This window comes from Lithobates pipiens, unplaced genomic scaffold (assembly GCF_037356315.1).
Source record: "Lithobates pipiens isolate NorthernLeopardFrog02 unplaced genomic scaffold, aLitPip1_a1.2 Scaffold_16, whole genome shotgun sequence".
NCBI lineage: Eukaryota > Metazoa > Chordata > Amphibia > Anura > Ranidae > Lithobates > Lithobates pipiens.
The window spans coordinates 151,079,797-151,101,356 of record NW_027507748.1 but is presented as its reverse complement, the minus strand read 5'-3'; the positions used below and the strand labels follow the sequence as shown (position 1 = coordinate 151,101,356).

The window sequence follows — 21,560 nt, the reverse complement described above, 5'->3', positions numbered from 1 at the left end:
CTATGGCCTGGGGTTCGGTCCCACCCGACCTTGATGCCTCGGGGCTGGCTAGCCCAAGGTATGGAAACTAAGGAAGGATTCTGAGGTGGATGGGTGCCGTCGGGACCCATTGAACTTTGAGCATTGCAGGGGAGGACTCTTTAGAAGAACACCACGTACAGGTTGGTTTTCTTAAAGTGGTTTGGTACCTGAAAATGAAACTTCATGTTATTAAAATCAACAGATAGCATACTTACCTAAACGAACCCTGAAAAAAAAAATATTATTTACTTACCTTTTATTTCTGATGTTTCAGCTGACTTCTGGGTTGTCCTCCCGTGGGAGTAGGCGTGGCTATCGTCCTCGCAATGGTCCCTGGGAAATTTGTAAGCTATTTCCCAAGAATCCATGGGGGACAATGAAATTGCGAAATCTCGCGAGATTTCGTTAGGACGCCGGTCACGTGACGAGGGCGTGTACGAATTTGCCATTTTTAAAGTGGGCAGGCAGCTGTATCTGCCATTACCACTATTGCACACTGAGCATGTGCAAGATGGAGCGGAGCATGCTGGGAGCCAGACGTCATCATATACCAGGAAGTAAATGCCTGTGGGCTTCAGACGCCCACAGTTAAAATGGAAAACGCCAGAGCAGGTTTTTATAAGTCATCCTGAGGAAAAGATTCGTCGCGCCGGGGGTCAAATAAACGCCGGACGTGGATGCCAATCGAAGGTAGCACTCGCCCACCTGTGACACAGGTAAGAAAAAAAAAAAAAAGAGCGGAATCCCGCTTTAACAAGAGCCTGGAGGGGCTGAAGTAACCGAGAGAATCCGGTCTTGTGGATATCGCCAAGCAGGCTGAAAGTGTTCTACAGCTTAGTTTCCCACGTGTTCTGCAACAACGTCGGTGATAAATACTTTGTTCCTTAATAAGCACCTTGGTGGCTAGGCCTTGTGAGAGAGGGACTGTCCAACCTGAGTGTTCCGGCTGCGAATGGCTATACTCTGGATGCAGTCAAAGTAAGCAAGTTCTTTAATGTTTATGGACTTTGACATTGAGAGTACCTGAATTCCTTCCCAACCCTCTGATCCCAAGTTGAAAGACTGTTCAATGGTTGAAGTTTGCAAATAAAATCCATTCAATTGGATCTATTGTCAGTCTCAAGTTACTGGGTCATCTACCATGGGACATCCCCTAGATGTGCAACAAGGAGAAGCGGAAGGTAACGGTAAGCCCAAAAAATAACCAGCAGCTTCTTCAGGGGTTAGTGCTATATAAAGTTGTTTTTTTTTATGTTTATAGTGCAAAAAATGAAAACCGCAGAAGGGACGTAAATTTTGTTTGCGTATAACGTTGTACGACTGTGCAGTTTTCAATTAAAGTGACGCAGTGCCGTATTGTAAAAAATGGCCTGGTTATGAAGGGGAGGGGACCTTCTGAGGCTGAAGTGGTTAAAATACAAGCAGTGTATTGCTAGGCTTACCTACAACGAGGGAGGCAGGTGGGCAATGCCCTCTACTATATTTATTTCTAGGGATAGATAATCAGGGACATGTGACAACCATGCAGAATCAGATGCAGTGATTCTAAGATTGGAATGTGAAATCTTTATTATTCTCTTAATGTACTGGCCCATGGCGCACTTCTGCTCTACTTATGAAAGGGAAAGAGATGAGCCAATGAGATGAGAGCAGCAGCCCGGCCGGCCCCGCCCCTCCTCCCGCCAGTCTCAGAAGCCTGGCTGGCGCCGCCCCTCTCCCCTGCCAGTCTCAGCAGGTTGTCATTGTTCCTGACACCGGGGCCCGTCTTCACTAATAGGCCGCTTCGCTGTGCGGGAAAAGGCTTGGGAACGTCATCATGGTGGGTTTGGTTACCCCGGAAAAGAAATAAAAATTCAACACATAAGAGCGCCAGAACGTCCGTATCGCCTTTCTATTTGTTTATCGCAATAAAGTTCCTCGAATTAAAAAAAAAACGTCAATATTAGTGACATCTGCGACCCCGTTGCGCGCGCTACAACCAACCTTGCTAAAGAAAGGTAAAAAGGAAAGGGGCGTGTTCACGGAAAACAACAGCCAATCGGAACTGAGAACGGTAAAACCCGGCTTCTCTAAACACCAATAGCGTGAGTGGCTGGGACAGCGGAAGGCGTGGCCGGGCGCTCGGCGTATTCATGGTTGTGTGCGATACGGTGAGGAGGCGGAGGGAGCCGGCGACGGAAGGGAATCTCCCGCCATTTTTCAATCCCTTCTGTTCTTGTGTGTGTACGGGGCCAGGGCGGGAAACCGGAGGGGGGCTGTCCGCGATAGGCACGCGTCTTCCTTTACAGCTACGTCATCGGCAGCTGCGGACGAGGGCCGTTGTTTTCTCCGTCCCTTCGAGCTGCGTTCGGGATGGCGCCGCTGCTGGGCCGCAAGCCTTTCCCGCTGGCCAAGCCGCTGAGCGAGCCGCCCGTCGAGGGAGAGGACGTGTTCGTCATAGAGCACACCAAGGAGGCCTTCAAGAACCAAGAGTATCCTTACTGACCGCTACGGGGAGCCTGACCTCAGCATCACCGGGGGGTGGAGGGAGGACATGGAGGGGGCACCGATCACATCTATCCGGCCTTGTCCTGTTATTGTGTAGCCGGACTAGCGGCTTCCGTTAGTGATTGCTGTGACGTCTTTATCCTTACAGGACAAGTCATCTAATAATCATCATCCGCAGCAATATACCGATCTGTATTGTAAGTAAGTGTAAGTTTGTCTTGGGATCAGCCTCTTGCAGCGATCATAGTTTAAGAGTTCCAGAAGCATGCCGATAGGAGGAGACAGCAGAGTGACAGAGAAGCTCATTGGTCTGGTGCTGCTCTGTTCACTACCCAGATTTATATCACTTTTTTTTTTTTTTTTTTTTTACAGCTTACCAGTTCTTAGATATCATGTCTGCATTTTTTATTTTCATATTGGTGATCCAGCCAGTAAAGCAGGCCACATACATGGGTCAAATTCCAAAAAGAACGTTCTTTTGAAAATCATAACCAAGAATTTTCTATTGAATTTTGCACCGTTAGTGCCGATTCACACTACTTTGCTCTGAGATTGCATGCGATTCACACTGCAGTGTAAATCTCATGCAATGTGATTTCAGCCATACAGATAGAATGGTTGTTCTCGTATCGCATTCAGGCTAAACTCACAGGACTGTGGTGTGTGTGTGTGTTTATTTTTTATTTTTTTGCAGTGTGATTTTGGAGCTGACATGGGGGGGATGCCATTAACAGCATATTGATGCTTTGCATATGGCAGTGTAAGCTGCTGTGATTTGTGGATCCGCAAGGTTTCCGCATCCCACAAGTGTGAACTGATCCTTAGTGGGCTGCAGTAATGGCCGATTTTCATTCGACCATCAAATGTGAGTGATCAGGCTTGTTGGAAATTTTTGGGGGAAAACAAATTGTTAATCGATGGGAGAATCCTGCAAGACATTTTTAAAATAAGTGCATGAGCTGTGACCTGGAAAATAAAGATTCCTGTAGCAACGTGAGGTGGAATTCTGAAATGGAAGCATCATCTGTGCACAATTGCTTTTTTTTTTTTTTTTTAAGAAGCAGATTTGTTCAAAATGTGACCCATGTATAGCAGAGTTCATACTATTGCAAATTGGATATGGATGGTTTCCCCTGCATCCAAGTCACCTAGCAGGGGATTGTGATTGGCTCTCTATGGAGCCAGTTTACACATCTCTGCAGTGGCCCCCGGAGCGAATTGCACAGGAGTCCTGTGCAACTTTTGGTCCATTTCAGGTCTGAATTCAGCCTAAAATTTGGTTTGAAATCTGACCCAAACCAGTGAATACAGATGCAGCGGACTCCCTTCTGTGAGCTGCCCTAGTATGAACCCAGCCTAAAGTGTTACTGAACCCAGGACCCTGCATTTACTATTTCTGGGCTCCCACAGTACATGGAAATGCAATTAGTATTAGTAAATAACTGCCAAATACCTTTTTTCTCATCAGCGGTCTTGTGACATCTATTGGTGTTTGGTTAAAGCTTTTAGGAGTTTTCATTCTGATCTGTCCTATGAGGCTGCAGAATCCCTGACCTTCTGTCTGGGGAGTGCTAATTGGCCCTGTGCTGATCACATGCAACCTCCCTAGGAAAAACCCTTCTAGCAATACGCACCAAACTGAGCATGTGCGGAGTACTCCCAAGATTATGTATTATCAGGAGATGGATTGGGGACAGTGGAACAAGGGGATGATCACACAGGATCAGCCTTTTTTTTCACAATGCAAAGGTTTAACCCCTTAGGCTACGTAGTTAGTATAACAAGCATGCTTTACTGCATATACAGACTGATTTTACTGTTGTGGGTTTATCAACATTGTTAGTCTGTTATTTTTAAACAAAGCAATCTGTCCTGATGTAGCAGTTGCAGGGATGAGACAATTCTTTTATCACTGACAGGGGTGCTTACAATGATCAGCTTTAATTAAAGTAAAATCTTTATCGCAAAAGGGGAAAAAAATGTTGCTGTAATGGATATTAAACTATGAGCTGGAGGTTGGTGTCTGTATGTAACACTCCCCGTTCAGCAGACTGACAATGCTGCTTTCCAAAGGTGTCTGTTACTCGTTCATCCACTGTGGGGGGGGGGGCACTGTAATAAAGGTCAGATCAGCTGAAAGAGGGAGAAAGTCTAAAAGAAAATTAATGCATCCACTACATATGATTGGTAAACTGTAATCTAATGCATTTTGGGTTTAATACTGCTTTTAAAGTGACCCTATAATCATCAATACACCAGCTTATTTTTATTGTAAGTACCAGTTTGACCTGCTGACAGCCTCTTATCTATAGCAGAGTTTGTTTTTAAGGACTTCTAGAAGCATGCTGATTGGCAGAGTGACAGATGAGCTCATCGTATGCTGTTTCTCCTCTTATTGCCCAGCCTTAAAGCGGGGTTCCGCTCTAAAGCGGAGCTTCTGCTCATCAGAACCCCTCCGGTGTCACAGTTGGAAACTTTCAGGGGGTGCAGATACCTGTCTAAGACAGGTATTTGCACCCACTTCCTGGCATAGACTCCCACGGGAGTCTATGCTGTTTCCTGTCCCAGCGCGCTGTCTGCCGGGACACACAAGGGTCCCAGAGACAGCGTAGACCATTCCCATTGCGCGACTTGTGCATGCGCAGTAGGGAACCGGGAAGTTAAGACCCCTTTCACACCACACCGCCCATTGCGTCGGCGGTAAAACACCGCTATTTTTAGCGGTGTGTTACCGCTGGATTTGCGTTGCATTTCGGCCGCTAGCGGGGCGTTTTTACCCCCGCTTGCGGCCGCGAAAGGGTTAAAACCGCCGGCAATACGACGCAATAGCGGCGTTTTGCCGGCGGTATTATAGCGCTGCCCCATTGATTTCAATGTGGAGGAGCGGTAAACACACCGTTCCTTCACCGCTCCAAAGAAGCTGCTGGCAGGACTTTTTTCTGATGTCCTGCCAGCGCACCGCTGTAGTGTGAAAGCCCTCGGGGCTTTCACACTACACACAATGGTGCAGCTTCTTTAGGGCGGATTGCAGGTGCTATTTCGGCAGATCAATCGCACGTTTTCCAGCAGTCCTGTTTGGGGGAGTTGATAGGTTGGGTCCTCTTGAAGTGGAACGGCCCTAGAGTGATGCAAATTTACATCCAGCTAGACTGAAGAGGGGACCCCCATTTGTTGCATACAGTGGAACTATACGGATATCCACTGCAGTGCTGTGGTGTTCGAGGTCCCTCACTGGGTGCTGACATCTTCAGACAATTGTCTTCTGGCTACAGATCTGAGCCTATTTTCATTGGCTGGGCCAAGATGATGGCAGTTCATTCATCTTGGTAGATGATAAAATTGTACACTGAGCTGCCTATATGTGTTAGTATGTCTTGCCTGCATGAATTTAGCTTGGTTCCACTTTCAAGTGCCTGTTTGTGTAGATTTGGATGATCCCCCCCCCCCCCCCCCCGACTCTCTTTGTTTTTGTTTTTTTTCACACTGAAAGAATGCCAGTCACTGCTAGGACACACAGACAATTGTTTTCTATGTGCCCTGTTGTGGTGCAAAGGAGCTGTGATAAAATGCAGGCAGTGCCTTTCTGTGCATAGTGATAAAATGCAGCATGTCTGTCTATAGAGACTCTATAGCATAGCACAGGGATCCTCAAACTATGGCATTCCAGCTTTTGCGAAACTACACATCCCATGAGGCATTGTAAAACTGACATTCACAGACATGACTAAGCATGATGGGAATTGTAGTTCCTGAACAACTGGAGGGCCATAGTTTGAAGACCCATGGCATAGCACAATCGCCACATGAATGATGTTCCTTTTGTGCGCTTCAAATAAAGTTTGTATGAAAAAAAGGGGGCTATGTGATGTGCTAAAATGGAGCACTGCCCACACATGGCTATAGTTTATAGTGTAAACTGGCCTTGACTGCAACACGGAGATCAGGTCCCCTAACAGACAGGGTTGTGCTGTATAAATATTAGGAATGGATAGATGCACTGTTTTAATTAACAAAAATATTTGTGTGTGGGGGGGGGGGGGGGGGGGGATATCCCCTGTATTTAGCTGCATGCTTATCGTTCTGCTTTAAATGCAGTTTGCTAACCAAAAATCCCTGTTTCAAGCAGTTTGCTATATACCCCAAAACATTTCTAGCAATGTGCAGAGGATTTATTCTGGGTTTTTTTTTTTTCTACTTTTAAATATTACTTTACATAATATTTACTACATCGTGGCCTAGATAAATGAGAGCCCTCACACTTCAGGAAGAGCAGGTGCTCTGTAGTCTCTGATTTATTGAATTTAAATTGGTTACAACTTTTCTCTGAAACTGGCTTTTCTGTGGGTTTGATCTGGTAAGGACCATTCCTCTACCTAATAAAGAGATGGGCATGTTTTGCATATTATGCCCCAATGAAATTAACTGTGCTAATGCTTTAGTTATAGTACAGCCAAAGCTTGTTTGGCTGTGCTTGGGACCGAAACAACTAATCAATCGGCCAGCCGATTAGTAGGCCTTCATACAGAATGCATTGTTTACATATCGGGGAAATACAGTTCAGTACACATGCCAGTAAATGTCTGAACTTGTGAATGTGTAAGGAGCAATGCCTCATGGGACATGTAGTCCTGGGCAGTAAGTTGGTTTGCTATAGTGGCACACTATACTACACCTTGCATCTTGCTATTGGGGAGCTCTGAAGGCAGGAGGAGCCAGACGAGGAGAATCAGGGCTGCTCTGTGCAAAACCAGTACAGAGCAGGTAAGTTTAACATGGGTGGTTTGTTTTATAATTTTTTTTTTTTAACACTTTAAAGACTGTATAGGGAAGATCAGCTTCTGAACCCAGAGAAGGTGGAGGCTGATAGACTGGAGATAATAGAAGTCTTGCAAGTTCATATTTAAAGTAAAAGTTTACCAGTATTGTGCATTATATTTAAAATGATCATATCCATAAGTCTTGGCTTTTGGTGCTACTTTAATATAAAAGATCTCTCTTCCACCATTCATAGCTTCATGTCTGATCCGTAGTTAAAATGCATATATAGCCTAGTTGGTGTATATAATATTCTCTATGCTATAAGTAATACTTTCACGGTTTAAAATGAACATTGTTTTTGTATTGCCAGCATAACTGACAGCCACCTGCCTTTGACAAGGGAGTCTGTCATACATAATATAATTAAAAAAGAGTCCTGCGCAAATAATGCCACAAAAAATAAATAATGTATAAAAATGTGAAGAAAACAAGAGTCAATGTAAATATTTCAAAAATAAACACACCAATGGTGTAAGTGTGTAGTGAAAAAGCACTGGAGAAAGAACAGGACCAAATGTTCCAAAAGATCAGGCTCCCAGAACTCTCACCTCAGAGATGGAATAATAAGGCAAAAGAAAGTAATTCCAATGGACTTCTCCTTCACTTCTCTGTGCACAATCATCAAATGGTATAAACTTCTACCACTAGAGGGCCGATTCAATCTGCATTACTCATAAGAGATTGAATCGGCCCTCTAGTGGTAGAAGTTTATACCATTTGATGATTGTGCACAGAGAAGTGAAGGAGAAGTCCATTGGAATTACTTTCTTTTGCCTTATTATTCCATCTCTGAGGTGAGAGTTCTGGGAGCCTGATCTTTTGGAACATTTGGTCCTGTTCTTTCTCCAGTGCTTTTTCACTACACACTTACACTATTGGTGTGTTTATTTTTGAAATATTTACATTGACTCTTGTTTTCTTCACATGTTTATACATTATTTATTTTTTGTGGCATTATTTGCGCAGGACTCTTTTTTAATTATTCTAGTGATAGTTTGTGTTTACTATTTTGTCCCGCTGCATTTTCTGTTTCATTTAGTAGCACTTGCACTTTTGTTATTCCACAGATTGTTACATTATACTTTGTTATGCACGTAGATTTATTTCACGTCTAGCACATAGTGGCGCGAGGGTCCATTTTACACATGTCATACATAATATGTTACACTTCTGTCTGAGAATCTGCTAAACAGTCTTTTAATTTTTATTCTTTAAATTTTATCTTCGTGTCTATTTACCAGATTCAACCTCCTAATAGTATATACAGTATATCTATTCTGTCTGTTCTCAGAGTGGATTGGAGATTTTGCTCCCTAACCATATAGTTGGTTATTTATATTTACCACTGCATAGAGATTTTTAAGAAATTGCCTTTTTTTTAAACTTTATATTTAACTAAATTATACACTACTACTTTTTTTTTTTTTTTTTGGTCATTCGATTAATGTTTGGTTGCAGCCCTAGCTATAATCGCTGGAGTGCAATTCATTTTTGCACCTCCTTTGATTTGTTTTCAGCAGAGAGCGAGCTGATGTCACAGAAGTTGGTCCATGACCATGGAGTCTGGATCCGCCAGATCCCTGGACCCGACTCAGTCTCCACAGCCCAGTGCTCCAGCGAGCCTGGAGGAGCAGAGTGGAGAGCTGTGACTGACAGTACAGGGAGCTTTGAGAACTGAGTGATCAGCAAGGTTACCTTCAGTTTGCCAGGGGTTCCTTGAGCAGTTTATAGCTCTCATATGAGTAACCAATATCAACCGTGTGTGGGGCTTTGTGTTTTTTTTTTTTTTTGTTTTTTGTTTTTTTTTTCTTTAAGGAGAGGATTCTTGCCACTGACCATCTCGCTAAAGTCTTGTGAACAGCAGCTTTGGTAATTATTGGCTGAAGGATAGTTTAAAGGCTAAAAAAACATTGAGGCTGCTTTTAGTGTGTCATTAAACACTAGAGAATTCCCCCCCCCCCCCCCCCCCCAAAAAAAAAAAAAAAAAACCTGCAAGCATAATGTGCTAGTATGCATCGCTTACTTGCACATTATGAAATCCTTCACTTAGAACAGTCACTGCTTAGGGGCCCTGACATGTTCCCCCAGTGTTTCTTCTGGGTTTGTGGTCTTTGGTGCTGTGAGTAGCCGAGCAGCTGTGACGTCGCTCCCGTCCATGCACAGGAAGCCCTCGATTCCGCCACTGGCGTCAGCATGGAGGTTTAATATCTCAACTGTACATTATTTAGGAGATATTTTACCTACAGGTAAGCTGCCTTTTTATGCTTACCTGTAGGTAAATATCACAACCGCTTTAATGTTCACTGGCCTGTAATTGGGGTATTGACTATTTACTTCTAATTGGCTTTTAGGATGGCTTCAGATAAATAAGCTTGTTGGCATCTCACAGTTGGATCAAATATTCTGAAAAGTTGCCTAAATAGATTGTAGCTATATTAGTCTGCTTTCAACAAATCTTAACACTGTTTTTTCATTTGAAATCACATTCCTTTTTTTTTTTTTTTTTTGGGCAAGCTTTGGGGAGAACTTCCACTTCTGTTCTGATCAGTATGCAAGTACTACATAGACCGGAAAGGGGCGTTGGTCTACCAAACGCTTGTCCTGAAATTTCTGTGTGAAAATGTAAACGTGTTTCCGCATGCCTATAAATGTTTTGAATATACTAAAGAGAAACTCAGATTATTCATGATGAACTTGTAGTCTCTTGTAGGTTTCATAGTAGCCTTTTACAGTTAACAGGCAAGTTATGTGTGTGGCCTGCTCTTCCCATCTGTGATGCCGATCCTGCTTCTGTTCACTTTTTGTGGGAGAGGCCATTGCCTGGAATTTCTTTCTATTGTTCTAATGTGTGGGGTTATTAGTGGTGTGCGTCTGCTGATCTATGGGAGCGTGTGTAGTAACGTATGGACGTTTCCCTCGTCCCTCACTCCCACCCTTCTTTTTTATAGCTTTGTTAAAACTGGAAGGCAGCAGATATGTTTTTTTTTTTTTTTTTTTTTCCTTATTCAGCATGACTATAGTGTTGAAATCTGTTTACATATTGGTGAGAATCAACTTATGTCTAGGGTACTAAACTTTACTATTGTTGCGTTTATACTATTTGTAACAATCTGTATAGTGGTTTTGCAGATTTTGGGGCGTGTTTCAGTTAGATTGAAATATATAATTTTGTATTGTAAATGATCCTTGCACATTTTAGCTAAAGGGTGGAGAGATGCATGCAGAGTTCAGGAGGTGGTCAGCCTAGTCCAGGACCCAGTGGCTGGTTCCTTGACACAGTGGCACACAAAGGTGGAAAACGCCAGCTGTTGGCTACTTGGCTGCTAAAACTTGCCCAGGCCTGAGTTTCATATGTTCTATCTTTATCCAGGTAAAGTGAACATTGCTTTATTTTCTTTCAGGGTGGATATCGATCAATGGTTTAAAGTATTAAATTTAATACTGTCATTTCAGATCCATCATGGTAGCGTGGGGGGGCGGGGAAGCACCAGTTTGAGACCCTTTTTATACTAGTGATTTAAAGAAGTCCAGCCTGAGCTTTTTAGGTTGGACTTCTCCTGTGGGTCGCAGGAGTGCAATTTGTTTTGCACTCCTTTGACCCGTTTTCAGTGGAGAGCGGTCTGCAGTCTGCTCTCCGCTGATGTCACTGTAATCAGTCAAGGAAGTCTGGATCCTCCAGCTGCCTGGAGTGATGGCAGTCTTAGCCTCTCAGTGAGCCACTGAGATGGCTGCTCCCTGCCCCTCCCCAGCTCATCGCTCCAGTGAGCGTGGAGGAGGAGAGCTGCTGATTGACAGGCTGTAGAGAACTGAGCCTTTGGTGGCTCAGTTCTTGGTGACAAGGTGGCGGGAGACAGATGCAGCAAGTATGGGGGGGGGGGGGGAGTTGGGGGGAGACCCATACTTCTGTTTAAATCAAATCCACCCTGTTTTCTATACAATACAGTGGTGAGTGTTGCATATTTTATTGCTGCAAGATGTTGGGTGACCTTAAAGTGGTTATAACCCTCAGACATGAAATATAAACAAAGCATAGCCCTCTATAGTGTGTGTACTTGTCTCAATCCAGAGCACTAAGTGTCATATCTCTGCTGCCCTGTTTCAGTGCTATACACATGAATAACTTCTGATGGGGAAGAAAGGTGACCAAAGGGATCTTCAGTAAACTCATTCAGTGAATGCAAGCTGAGATAACTTGCATTGATGCATTTGCACAATTTCACAGTAACCACGAGATAAACCAAGGTTCAGGAATATTCCTTTATCCCGTTTTTGCAAATCTATGTACACTAAACTGATTGAATCAGTTATGATATCGCTGTTTTACTAACATGACAGCTTATTCTAAATGGGCAACCTTCATTTTATTTGCAAATATTAAAGATTCTAACTACCAGCAAGAATAATTCCTTACATTTTAAAGAGCACCTATCAATTTTTTTTTTTCCCTCAGTTTAGGCCGATACGTATTCTACATATTTTTGGCAAAATTTATAGCATCTACAAAATGGGGGATAGTTTTATGACATGTTTATTAATTAAAATTTTTTGTGACTGCGACATTATGGCACACGTCGGACAATTTTGACACATTTTTAGGACCATTGGCATTAATGCAGCGATCAGTGCAATTAAAAATGCACTGATTACTGTAAACATTTCACGGGCAGTGTAGGGGTTAAGTGTGTGTGTGTGTTTGTGGTGGTTCTTTTTTTTTTTTTTTTTTTTCTTTTAACTGTAGGGGGAGTGGCTCGGCGATATGCCGCTAGTGACAGCTCGCCTGAGCGGGAGTGACGTCATCGCTGCTCCGGTGCTGTGAGTGGCCGGAGCAGCGATGCCCAGAAGATGTTCCATGCTACAGGGGACAGCGGTGACGTCGCTGGCTCCTGTGTCAGGTAAGTGACACTATGCTTTGTCTTTGCAGGGAGACAGAGGAAGTAAACACATCAAGGTTTACTTCCTCTTTAAGTAAATTGGATGTGGATTTTACCCGCATCCAGTTCACATGACAGCGATGTGAACGGCTCTCAATGGAGTTGGTTCACACATCCTGAAACTGAACAGTGATGCACTGGACCTCCTGCTGTGTCCTGCAGCCACACATGGTATGAACCCAGCCTCATCCAAAGGGGGGGAAATTGTTGCCTTAACTGTTTGTAACTGCAGTGTCAGCTGTAATTTGGCTTCAATTTGTTAATGTAACTAAACCTAGTACATCTTAAAGCCCTTTCACGTGGGTGGACCAATGGGGTCCCCCTGTCCAGTTTTTCAAGTGGACTTGATCAGACCATTCATTGCCCTCATGTGTCTGACATCCCATCTGATTCTGTCTGCTAAAAACAGACTGATGGCAGTCAAGTGTAAATTCACAGGCAGGCCATTTACATCTAACTGCCCAAAAAGGAGAGTGGGCTGTGTCTGCTCTACATAAACAGAGCGGACATGTACCAGCCATCTGCCTTCTCAGCGGGGATCAGCAGATTCCTTGCTGAGACTGCCAGCAAAGCCAGTGTATAAGGGGCCTAACACTTCACTTCCAACAGACTGACAGTGCTGCTGTTTAAAGGTGTCACTGGTGCTTTGACATCTAGTTGGAGGCACTCTAATGCAGGAGGTATGTTACTGGCCAGATCACCAGGTGAAAATGAGAGGGGGAAGCCATTAAAAAAAGAATGAAACTACTAAGGATAGGTAAGCTGAAAAATTACATCTTTTGGTTTATTTGTTAATGCCATTTGAAGGGTTTAGTTACTCTTTACAGATCAGATCCTGGTGTGCTATCCTCCGCTGTCAGAGCTGCCACAGTCACTCCATGGTGCGGAGATTTGAGATTTTGGGGATTTCAAAAAAGTGGCTCTTGGACATGGCTGTTCTACTCAATGTGTTCAGTTATGGATGATGGGCTCCTATTTTACTGTGGTTGACTTTACTTTTGGACTGTTGTCTATTGAGTTGAAGTATCTTTAGGGTTGATGTTTAACTGATTTCAATTAAGTAATTTAATTTAGCTCCAGTATTACTGGGTGACCTGCACCACACTTCCTAGCCGAACTACCTGCTATGACTTTTTTGTTTGCTCTTGTCAAGGTGTTACCAAGCACCTCTTGCACATCTGCGTTTACATGCAGCAGAGTGCCTGGGGAATGAAAGCCCTCCTCAGTTTGGAGCGGGCTTATAGTTATTCATGGGTTGGGTTGTTGGTTTTAGTTTACTTTATTCCTTTTCATGGTATTGCTCTTGCATGATTTATATATTTTGCTGCAGCAATGCTCCTATTCCTTTTGCCTGTTCCCTTTGGGTTCAGCTTTACTCTACCTTGTTACAATACCTGATCCTGTGCATAGGTTACCTGTCCCTTACCATGTCTTAATTTAAATAGTAAATTGGGTTGCCTACTGGCATGTCAACCCCAATTATGGCTTTCAACCCAACTGTGTGGGATGCCTTTTTGCTTTAAGGCACTTATGCGTGGGCAGTACCAGATCATTATCGCCAAGGTTAATTGGGGGGTACATTTTTAGCGTTGACTAGTGCGGAGGCTGGGGCCAGTACCCTAGAGTAGAGGTCGACCAATATATCGGCCGATATTTGCCGTTTTTTAAATAATCGGCATCGGCCGATTGTGCTAATAAAAATCCGATTTAGAACTACAGTGGGACTTTGAAATGACTTCTGTAAGAAGTCAGTGTGAGTTGCCTCATAGCAACCCTTTCCTCCTCTCTGGGCAGACTGCCAAGAAAAGAACTAAATGATACAATGTTTACACTTGAATGAATGAAGTCATCTCAGTGTGTAGAAGTTCTCAGTTTAACCATTTAAAGACTAAATCTTTTCTGACACTTGTTGCTTACAAGTAAAAATCCTGTATTTTCAGCCAGAAAATCACTTAGACCCCCCAAAAATTATATATATATTTTTTAGCAGAGATCCTAGGGAATAAAATAGCGGTTGTTGCAATATTTTATGTCACACGGCATTTGCACAGAGGTCTTTCAAATGCATTTTTTTGGGAAAAAAATACACTATTTAAAAATAAAATAAAAACAGTAAAGTTAGCCCTTTTTTTTTTTTTTTTTTTTTTTTTTTCGTCCAAAAGTTTTGACTACCTGTTTTTATTTAATACATAGGTTTTTTTTTTTTTTTTTATCATACAAGTAAAGTGATTGGAGGTTTGTTTTGTTTAATAAATGTTTAAATGTAAGAAATTTTCTGTATCACTTATGAAGGCTGCTTTCACACTGGAGCGTTGATGGTAAAACGCAAGTTTTAGCGGCTCTTTACCATCATTTTAGCGGTGCTATTTGGCTGCTAGTGGGGCACATATAACCCAGCTAGCGGCCAAGGAAGAGGTTAAATGCGCCCATGAAGCACTGCTGCCAAATCGCATTGCATGTGCTTCGGCAGTGGTGCCCATTCATATCAATGGGCAGGAGTGGTGGAGGAGCGGTATACACCACTCCAAACGTGCTGCTTGCAGGACTTTTTTTAAGATCCTGCCAGCTCATCGCCTCAGTGTGAAAGCACTCTGTCTTTCACACAGACTGCAGGGGAGCCATTTTGCAAGCACTTTACAGGCGCTATTTTTAGCCCAAAAGCGCCTGAAAAACGCCCCAATGGGAAAGGTGTGTTAGATCAAGGGGGATTAAAAAAAAATAATAAAAAAGGAAAAAAATAAATAAATAAAATAAAAATCGGCCTAACATATCGGCCCAAAAAAATCGGCATCATATATCGGCTATCGGCCGCCATGATTTCTAAATATCGGCATCGGCCAGAGAAAAACCCATATCGGTCGACCTCTACCCTAGAGGCCTTATACATTCTTACTACAGACCTCCAACATTACGCTTGACTGTAGACCCTGACTAAGGAGTTGCTCCTTTTTGAGAACGTCTGACAAAGTTACTTCACCAATCCAAGGATACAGGGGATGCATTCTGGGATGATCAGTGCAGAGGCGGGGAAATTTATTTTTATTTTTTTATTATGATCGCTCATCTCCCTGTGTGGCTTTCACACAGAAATCTGATCCTCCACCCTTAAGGAAAATCTGTAAGCTGAGGTTATAATGGACCCCCTTTGTAGTAGTCCCACGATCACCCGCTGTGAGACATTGGGCCATCACTTTACCGGCCCAGGGACTTGAAATCCATGTGGCTTTCTCTCTTCAGTGCTGACAGGATGGGCTAGGCAGGTTCTGATTGGTCAGCACTGTCACCAATTAGAATGCTTCCTATAGGTATCTTTTAGGTGACCGATCCACAGGGATTACAAACCCTTGGACCAGTGAAGCAGAGAAAAAAAATGTCAGTGTGGGATTGTGGCATTTGGGATGGGCTGGGGGTCCAGTGTAAGTTCACATTACAGATTTTAAATGGCTTAAAATACGCCTTTAAATGTGCTTGGACACATAGGATAACATTGAGTTGCTTCTACAGGTAGAACACAACTCCTATAGAAGCAATATATATTATACCAGTATGCATGGAGCCATAATTGTGTATTTGCATTATGTAATGACATAGTTTTGATATTTTTAAGTGAGAATACACAGTGAGGGGGGGAAAAGGTATTTGTTCCCCTGCTGACTTTGTACATTTGCCCACTGACAAATTACCAGTTTATCATTTGTAGGTAAGCTTATTTTAAGTGAGACAAAATAAAAAAAACAGGAAAAAACATTTCAAAAGTTATAAATTGATTTGCATTTTCAGTGAAATAAGTATTTGACCCCTTCGCAAAACATGACTTAGTACTTGGTAGCAAAATCCTTGTTGGCAATCAGAAGTCAGACATTTATGTAGTTGGTCACCAGCGTTGCACACATCTCAGGATGAATTTTGTCCCACTCCTCTTTGCCAATCCTCTACAAGTCATCTAGGTTTCGAGGCTGACATTTGGTAACTCATACTTTCGGCTCCCTCTACATATTTTCTATGGGATTAAGGTCTAGTGGCGTTTGGCTAGGCCACTCCAAGATAATGTGCTTCTCGAGCCACTCCTTTGTTGGCTTGGCAGTCATTGTCATGCTAGAATACCCATCCACAACCCATTTTTAATGCCCTGGCTTAAGGAGGGAGGTTCTCGCCCAAGATTTGACAGTACATGGCCCAGTTCATTGTCTTTTTGATATGTTGTCCTGTCCCCTAAGCAGAAAAACACCCCCAAAGCATAATGTTTCCACCTCCATGTTTGACAGTGGGGGGTGGTGTTCTTGGGTGTCATAGGCAGCATTCCTCCTCCAAACACAGCGAGTTGAGTTGATGCCAAAGAGCTTGATTTCGGTCTCATCTGACCACTAAACTTTCACCCAGTTATTCTTTCAGATGTTCATTTTCCGACTGGCCTGTACATGTGCTTTCTTGAGCAGGGGGATCTTGCGGCCGCTGCAGGATTTCAGTCCTTCACAGTGAAGTGTTACCAATTGTTTTCTTGGTGACTATGGTCCCAGTTGCCTTGATCATCAAGATTCTCCTGTGTAGTTCTGGGCTGATTCCTCACTGTTTTCATGATCATTGAAACTCCATGAGGTGAGATCTTGCATGGAGCCCCATACAGAGGGAGATTGACAGTTATTTTATTTTGTGTTTCTATTTGCGAATAATCACACCAACTGTTGTCACCCTCTCTTCAAGCTGCTTGGCGGTGGTCTTGTAGCCCATTCCAGCCTTCTGTAACGTCTACAATCTTGTCCCTGGCTTCCTTGTATGGCCATGGTGGAGAGATTGGAATCTGGTTGCTTCTGTGGACAGGTGTCTCTTATACAGGTAACAAGCTGAGATCAGGAGCACTCCATTTAAAAGTGCTCCTAACCTCAGCTTGTTACCGGTATAGTAGACACTTGGGAGCCAGAAATCATGCTGATGGGGCATCGAATACTTATTTCACTCCTTTTTAAAATGCAAATCGATTCATAATGTGTGGGGTTTTTTTTTTATTTTTTTTGTCAGTGGGCAAACATACAAAATCAGCAGGGGGTCAAATTCCCTCAATGTACAAGTCTCCTGGGATATAGAACACTGTGGCCTTGAGGTTTTAACTTGTGTTTGTACACAAGTTTAAATTACTAACAATCTCTTGGGCTCACCGGACTATTCCTTAACTTTTTTGCAAAATTTGATATATACACAGATGTCTGTAATGCAGGTTGGCTTGGGAATGTTCAGTCGTTACACTGGAGACTCTGGACAAGGGCCCACTATTTTATTTAATCTGTTGACTTCCTCAAATAGTTGCAGCTTTTTCTTGCTGAGTTTTTGTTGTCTGAGCATATGGGTCAGTAATGTATTGCCACTGCCCTCAAAACACAATCGGTGAGTTGGATCCTCCGGCCCCGTATGGTGGTGATGGAGATTTACGGCGGACCAGATGCCAAGATCTGTTTTTTTTTTCCCAGCCTAGAGGTGAGATCATGCCATATTCCTATTACAAGGGATGCTCGCATACAGTGAGTGAGTGTGTGTGGTCTTCCACCACCCCCTGCCTCCATGCTGGGACTTGTGGTCTTCCACCACCCCCTGCCTCCATGCTGGGACTTGTGGTCTTCCACCACCCCCCGCCTCCATGCTGGGACTTGTGGTCTTCCACCACCCCCCGCCTCCATGCTGGGACTTGTGGTCTTCCACCACCCCCCGCCTCCATGCTGGGACTTGTGGTCGAAAAATTGGGCCCTGCAGCATGTGCTGGTAAATGCCACTATTTGTGGCATTGTGACAGTCCCCCTTAGTGTTGCCTCTTGTTTTGTGGTGGTTTAGCGCAATGCAGTGATCAGTAAAAAAAAAAAACTGCTATTGGTGTCACTGTGACAGGAGGGGCGGGGGGGGGGGGGTGGTGTGACTTGTGTGCCTATGTGTATGTAGTGTTGGTGCAAACTCGCAATGTCTTCTCTCTTGGATTCACTAAATGAGTTTACCAAAAAAATGTAAATACTGCAGAAAATGCAGCCTCATGCTACATGACTAAGCTCCATTTCATGCTGAATAAACTCCATTATTAATGTATCTTAAATAGTTTTCTCTTTTTACATTTTACTCAATGGATTCAAAATATCTTTTTTTTTATTTTTTTCACCCTGGTAGTCGGTCTATCGACTGACTTCTGTACAACCAGCCTGTTGGAAACGTTTGTCTGCACCGCCAGCGGAGATGCGTGTTTTCTAAAAGCGTAAGAAGTTCTCCCCACTGTCAAAATACAATAACTCCCAACAGGCGTGATTACCCCATCCACATGCAGTGTGTGGATCGGAGCATTCAATTTTCTTTCAGCCAGCAGGTTGAATGAAAGAAAATGACTTGTGTGGCCAGCCTTTATCTTCTGCTTTATTCATTTTCAATCCACAGATTTTTTAAAGCGGTTGTATACCCTGCTTTGTAACTTTTTATCTACAGGTATGCCTGTAGGTAAAAGTAATATCTCCTAAAACGTACACCCTTTAGGAGATATTCACCCTGTATGCAGCCGCTGAAGTCAGTGGTGCATGCGCTCTGAAGGTCTGACATATATCTTGCTTGAACCGAGGGCTCACATGTGCGGGAGTGACTTCATCGTGGCTCTGGCCACTCTGCACCGGAGCCCACAAACCCAGAAGAAATGCAGGGGGAACATGCCGGCCCCCTCTGGTTACCGGGGGCTTCGGTTTAAGGTATTTCATAATGTGCTAGCATGCAATGCATAATGATACATTGTGCCTTTGTTTTGCAGGGGGTGTGTTTGGTGTGTTTTTTTTTTTTTTTTTTTTTCCGTGGTTTGCTACCGCTTTAAGTTTCTCGATTTGCCACTCTTCCTGAATAATAAAATGCTAGTCTGTCAGAATTATCCTTAACCAGCTGTCTACAGAGAATATGAAGGGCGCTTACAGCATTATGCAGAGCGGATCTGGACATGCAAAAGTACAGGAAGCAATCAGCTAACTCACAAGGAGGCGTGGGATGAAGAACAGGAAGTGGCAGAACTGTGAGTTTTTTGTATTTTGGAGAAGTGTGTGTGTGTGTGTGTGTGTGTTTTTTTTTTTTTTTTTTTTTTAAGATCTTATTACAAAATGCAAGATTGGATCCAGTTTTCTGAACCCCGTTATTTTTCTCAATGTTGGAATGTGTATTTTTCTTTGTCAACAATTGCAAAAAAAAAGTATCTGGACTTAAATTTCATTTTTTCCAGTGGGGTGGGCGGAGCCTGGTGGGGTACAGAGTAGTTCATTATCAGGTCGGTTTTACTTTTTGACAGCACATGGCGCTAGTCTAGTTTCCCTATCAGGCTGTGCCTACCAAGTGACAAGTCAGTATGAGCATTGCTAGGTTTGGTTAAGCACTTTGCACCCAGGCCAATTCTGACATTTTGTCTCCTACATGTAAAATTCCTAATTTATTTGCTAGAAAATTATAGAACCCCCAAACATTGTTTGTGTGTGTGGTTTTTTTTTTTTTTTTTTTTTTTTCTTCTAGCAAAGACCCTAGAGAATGGCAGTCGTTGCAACTTTTTCTCGCACGGTATTTGCGCAGCAATTTTTCGAACACGTTTTTTTCAGAAAAAAACTGTTTCATGCTCAAAAAAAACAGTAAAGTTAGCCCAACTTTTTTGCATAATGTGAAAGAGGATATGCCGCGTAAATAGATACCCAACATGTCACACTTCAAAATTGCACGCGCTCGTGGAATGGCACTAAACTTTGGTATTTAAAAATCCCCATAGGCGACGCTTTAATTTTTTTTTTTTTTTATTATTATTATTTTTTTTTTTTACTGGTTACGTGTGATGTCATAACATCGCGCCCGGCCTCCGAACAATCATAGAGACTCCGGGGATGATCTAGTCCGCCGGAAATCTCTATGGTAACTGGCGGGGGCCGGCAGATCCTGTGACCGACTCACCGATGGAAGCGGTGAGTTGGTACAAGCACGGGAGGGGGAGGGCTTCCCCCTCCCGCCGCCCGTAAGAACGATCAAGCGGCGGAACAGCCGCTATGATCTTTCTTATGGTGCAGGGAATCGCCGGCTGAAACCGCCAATATCTGAATGAGGTCTGTGGCCTCAGGCATCATTCAGATATAACCACCGAAAGCCCATGATGTCAATAGACGTAGTATGGGCGCCAAGTGGTTAGTGACCTCTGTATCACCAGTTAGCTCCTTGCTGAATAGGGCCAGGTATAGAGTACTGTGCCGGAAGCTGTCCAGGGCTTGACCAATTTTGTTTTGAATCTAAGAGCCAGGGTTTTATTTTTATTTTCTGCCTCCTGTATACATGCGGCGGCAAAATTTTAAATCTCCCTGTCTGACATTTATACAGTAATCTACTATTTTTAGCTCTGCTGTAAAAATTTCAACGGTCCCAAAAAAGTGTCAAGTGTCTGATTTTTGTCTGCCACAATATTGCAGTCCCGATTTAAAAATCGCTGATCGCCACAATTACTAGTAAAAAAAATAAATGCCCAAAATATATCTGCTAATTTGTAGACCCCCTATAACTTTTGTGCGAACCACTCAATATAGGCTTATTGTGTGTTTAAAAATAAAAATTAAAAAGTTTGTTTATAGCACAGAAAAGGAAAAACCGCAGAGGTGATCAAATGCCACCAAAAGAAAGCTCTAATTGGTAGGACGTAAATTGTTTGCGCATAGCGCGCATGACAGTGCAATTGTCAAAGTGACGCAGTGCCTTATCGCAAAAAATGGCTCGATCAGAAAGGGGCTAAATTCTTCTGGGCCTGAAGCTGATAAATCAGCTGCCTTCACCCAAAACTGGCCGTCTTGAAACTGGGGTCTTGGGCAATAGGAATTGCTCATGCCTGGTGCCAAACGAAAGACTGAAAATTTAAGATTTTTCATCTTCACATTTTGTCTTTTGATTTCACCTGATTCTGTCCCCACTCATTACTTTCCTGTGGCAGAGAAAAATACCTTTTTACTTTTAAAGTTTTCGAATTGCACATCTGGCAGTTGACAGGATTCAATAGTGATTAGTAAATGATACAAAGAGACCCTACATGGGGCCTTTCTGCCTTTTCTCCTATCAGTAGGATGAGCACCCTTTTTTTGTGGGTTTAAACACACAATGTCAGCCCTATCAGTTTAATGAATGTGTGCTTCACTGCATCTGCTAGTTAAAGCATAACTCTAGCCCAAAAGTTTTGTTGCAAGATTTCTAATTATTTCATTGCCCAAATGGTGTTGAAATCCTCCCAATATGCACTGCAATAAAAAAAACCCGAGACCTTCACTAGTCCAAAATGGCTAGATCACA

At 43.1% G+C, this 21,560-nt stretch overlaps 1 protein-coding gene across 1 annotated transcript in view; it reads left to right on the top strand.

Annotated features, from left to right (window-relative positions):
- The first annotated feature begins 1,767 nt into the window (after window positions 1-1,767).
- The window catches only part of BAZ1B (bromodomain adjacent to zinc finger domain 1B), a 75,086-nt gene continuing 55,293 nt past the window's right edge, over window positions 1,768-21,560 (top strand). Inside the window, exons 1-2 of the mRNA XM_077480616.1 lie at window positions 1,768-2,492; window positions 19,159-19,275. Of these exons, the coding sequence (XP_077336742.1) occupies window positions 2,374-2,492; window positions 19,159-19,275 (236 nt within the window). The 5' untranslated portion in view covers window positions 1,768-2,373. The remainder of the gene's footprint in view (window positions 2,493-19,158; window positions 19,276-21,560) is intronic.